Source organism: Octopus bimaculoides, chromosome 24, assembly GCF_001194135.2.
Source record: "Octopus bimaculoides isolate UCB-OBI-ISO-001 chromosome 24, ASM119413v2, whole genome shotgun sequence".
Lineage (NCBI taxonomy): Eukaryota > Metazoa > Mollusca > Cephalopoda > Octopoda > Octopodidae > Octopus > Octopus bimaculoides.
In genome coordinates, this window is record NC_069004.1 from 34,487,977 (window position 1) to 34,491,846 (window position 3,870).

General features: G+C 33.9%; 1 protein-coding gene across 1 annotated transcript in view; it reads right to left on the reverse strand.

The window, feature by feature from the left end:
- LOC106867589 (stabilin-2) overlaps positions 1-3,870 on the reverse strand; it is a 712,318-nt gene that overhangs the window by 98,324 nt on the left and 610,124 nt on the right. Inside the window, exon 7 of the mRNA XM_052976401.1 lies at positions 1,188-1,332. Coding sequence (XP_052832361.1) covers positions 1,188-1,332 — 145 coding nt within the window. The remainder of the gene's footprint in view (positions 1-1,187; positions 1,333-3,870) is intronic.

Genomic DNA, 3,870 nt, shown 5'->3' on the forward strand with positions numbered 1-3,870 from the left:
GGGAGAGAGAGGGGGGAGAGAGTGAGAGGGGGAGAGAGAGAGGGAGAGAGAGAGAGTGCCGGGCGGATAGATTGATAGATATGCTCTCACACGCACAAAAGGAGCTTCTAGTACGGATTATGTGTATTGCTTTCGAAAGTCGATTTATATGTTTAATTTTTGAGTGTCAGTCGGTTTAGTTAGATGAATAGAAAGAAAGGAAGAAGAAGTGAGCGAGAGTGTGAGAATGAAGTGCTAAATATTCAGAGAGGGTACTTGAAAAAGATAAGCTACAAAGGGGCTAACGTGCACACACAGACACTGATGTGCCAACACACACACACACACACGCATGCACGCGCGTGTATACGCATGTATAAGCGCATACGTGTGTGTGTGTGTGTATTTAGTTCAGTCAGTAAAATCAAAGGTGTCTATCAATCTTCATTGATTGGATCTTTGATTGATATATCGATATACTCTGACATATTGATTGATTGATTGGGCTGTACGTGTATACTTCATTCTGAATATGTGAATATGTGATTGTATGTGTGTGTGTAAAAGATATATAAATGGAAAAGTGTGAGATCTAGATAGATATAGACAGATGGTAGATAGACTGATGGTTGTTTGGATAGATAGATAGATTAATGGCAAAACAAAGACAGATAGATTGACTGATAGATAGATACGTGGATAGATAGACAGATAGATAAGTAGGTGCTTATAGAGATGTGTACCAACATGATTATATCTAGTTTGTTATCCGCAGTTTCTTAAGGATATATATATATGTATACACACATGTATATAAATTTATACACGCAGACATATTTATATGTATACACAGTCACACAAATATATATGTAATTATGTATATATATATATATATTCTCACACACATCCTCCTCCCACTCATATTAGATATACAAACGTGTATGAATAAATACATGTAAGTATCCATCCATCCATATATACAAATATTTTTAAAGATATGGACATAAATATATATATATATATGCGAGTATTCGTACACACGCACACACACACACACACACACACACACACATATATATATATATATATATATATATATATATATATATATATATGTGCAGAGAAAGAAAATGAACACGAAAAAGCCATTTACAAAAAAAAAAAAAAACATCACTAGTAACTGTATCTATGAAATATAATGCACCTACCTTGTTTCTGGCATTGACTGGATTTTCTGCATGATATTTTGATAAGTATAATAGAGCAGATTGTCAATAATATGTATTACCCCATTAGCAATTGGAATATTGGCCAGGATGATTTCCGCTCTTACTTTATTATTCGACACATAAACTAGAAAGTGAAAAGAAATAAAGAACGAATGATGAACAGAAATAAATATATATATAATGTTAACAACAATGATAATAATAATAATAATAATAATATTAATAATGCATAATAAGAGACAATGATGTGTGTGTATATATATATATATATATATATATTATATATATATATAACAAAAAAATTTTAAAAGGTGCAAAAAAAAACAATAAAGAAGTAAATTGTTTGAGAGAAAAAATATCAAACAATGCAACGGAAGAAAGAAAACGAAATTATTAAAAACAAAATGGCTGCCGCAAACATGTTTTAGCGCTCTGACTATGTAGATAAATTGAATAAGTATATAAATGTATGATTGTGTGAAAGAAATGATAGATAAATAAATATATAAATATATGCCTGTGTGAGTTTATGGGTTTTTGTGTATGTGTTTGTTTTTGTTATTGTGTTGAACATGTTTCTATAAATTGCGATATTTTTTTTGAAATTGAATATGTCAGCATTCATGCATTCTATAGTATTTTATTAATTTTATTTCGTTTTGTTTATCATTTTTTTCCTCTTAGAATATTATTTCTGTTTGTTGTTGTTTGTATGGCTATTGTTATTATTGTCATTGTTGAAGTTATTCATAATGAGAGTGGCGATCACATCTTTTCTGAGTGGGTAGTGGGTCTTCTTCGAACACACAACTGTAGGGAACGATCACTTCAAACTGAGAAAGCACACTTGTGTTTTGGTAAATCACAGTAATCCAAGATCTATGGGGTTCTTTGGTTGTCCTGGGGTGTCTGTCCTCGCCATTGAAACCGTTTCATTGCAAGTGTTTCTTTTCGTTCCATCTTTATTATATTCTTCATTTCTGTTTTCGTTAATCAATGCAACACTCGCAGCAGTTTCGAATTTTCTTTGTAATATTTCCAATTCAACACTCTTTTACCAATAAAATTGTTATTATTATTATCATTATTGTTGTTGTTGTTGTTGTTGTTGTTGTATACTTTCAGTGAATAATCGAGCAGATCTCTCTACGCCTTGGGTAAGCATACAGTTTTGTTCTGGTTTTGTGTGTTCTAGTGCATGGGGCCTATACTATGCGGTGTGGTGTGCTTGTGTAATGACTTATGGTGATATTTTCTGTAAGTTGTTATGGGGAGAGGGACGAAACTTTGCGTGTAAAATTGCTCGGTATTCGAGCTCGACGAGTGGCGAATTAAGCATCATGAGTCTTTGGACAGAGAGAGATTAGGTTTAAAGTTAGTGACAATTATAACATCAGCATTAACCCTAATGACTTTCACACGATCTCAAGTGCTGTGGTCGGTTCATATAGCAGTGGTGTGAAAGTTAATCTTCTTCCTCAATACAAGATGAATATCACAGTTACAAGCAAACACATGTAGATGGCAGAATTTGGTAAAAACCGAACAGCATTTCTTTGACTGAGAAGATAATCCGGGAGGAAGTGGAAAGGAGAGGTTCATACCACTGCTTATGAAAATTTGGAATCGGATTAAATTTCATCTCACGTGAAGAAGTATAACAGGATCTCCAAATCCAATCAAGAGGTTATCGTAAGTGAGAAAAGGTAAAAATCTGTCACTATATACTGTATGTTGAAAATAGAAAACTCAGTCTAAACACAGGTTGAAATTCTCAGAAATAATTCTGACTCTACATTTGTACTCCAGTATGCGAGGCAAGGTAATACAAGTGTCACAGTGAGAGATATTGGACACGATGTGGACGGATGGCTTGAAATGATGTTTGTGTTGCGACATGAAAGTGGCCAAAGCAGGTTTAAAACTTTAGCATTCAGATTTCCTTCTCAAATGTGATGCTCATTTATTTACGTTGTTTTGAAGTAACCCTGCTTCAAAACTTCAATGATGCGTTTGTGTAATTTTAGAAAGGCATAGCAGGGTAAGTGTGAGAGGCTAGATCTAGTCAGATTTAACGAGACAAAGAGTATGACATGAACGGTAAGGGCAGAGAGGCTAATTCTTACATTTGTCGGAGTAAAACGTACTTGAGAGCTGAATCCCCTGAAGAATCGGGAAGGAATAAATAAAATAAGGTAGACCTAATCATGAAGAGGATTATATAAGGGATAATCAACAACAAAGTAGCATCCGTTTGGGGATCTCTAAAGAAATAGCTTTAGGTCGAGCATCATAAATAAATGAAGATTTCGTTTCCTAATTGTACACACATATAGTCCCACACCTTCATCTTCTGAGGAGGAAGAAATAATAAGTACGGAACAAAACCCCCAAATATTCGATGAAAATCTGAAGGGAAAAATAGGGAAAATCGCAAGAAAGTAAATAAGAATGAAAATAAGCGAAGAAAACCAGTTCGCTCCGTCGGCAACGAAATCCTTCTTACAAATTAAATGAAAAGAACGGAGATGAACTAAGAAAATCACACAAAGAGTTCCTTGGTTAAATTTCCCATCTCTGGCGGAACGGACTCTCTCAAGAAGTTAGAATCGTACAAAAAATCGTCAGAATATAATTACGTTCCAAAAAATAGATTACAAAA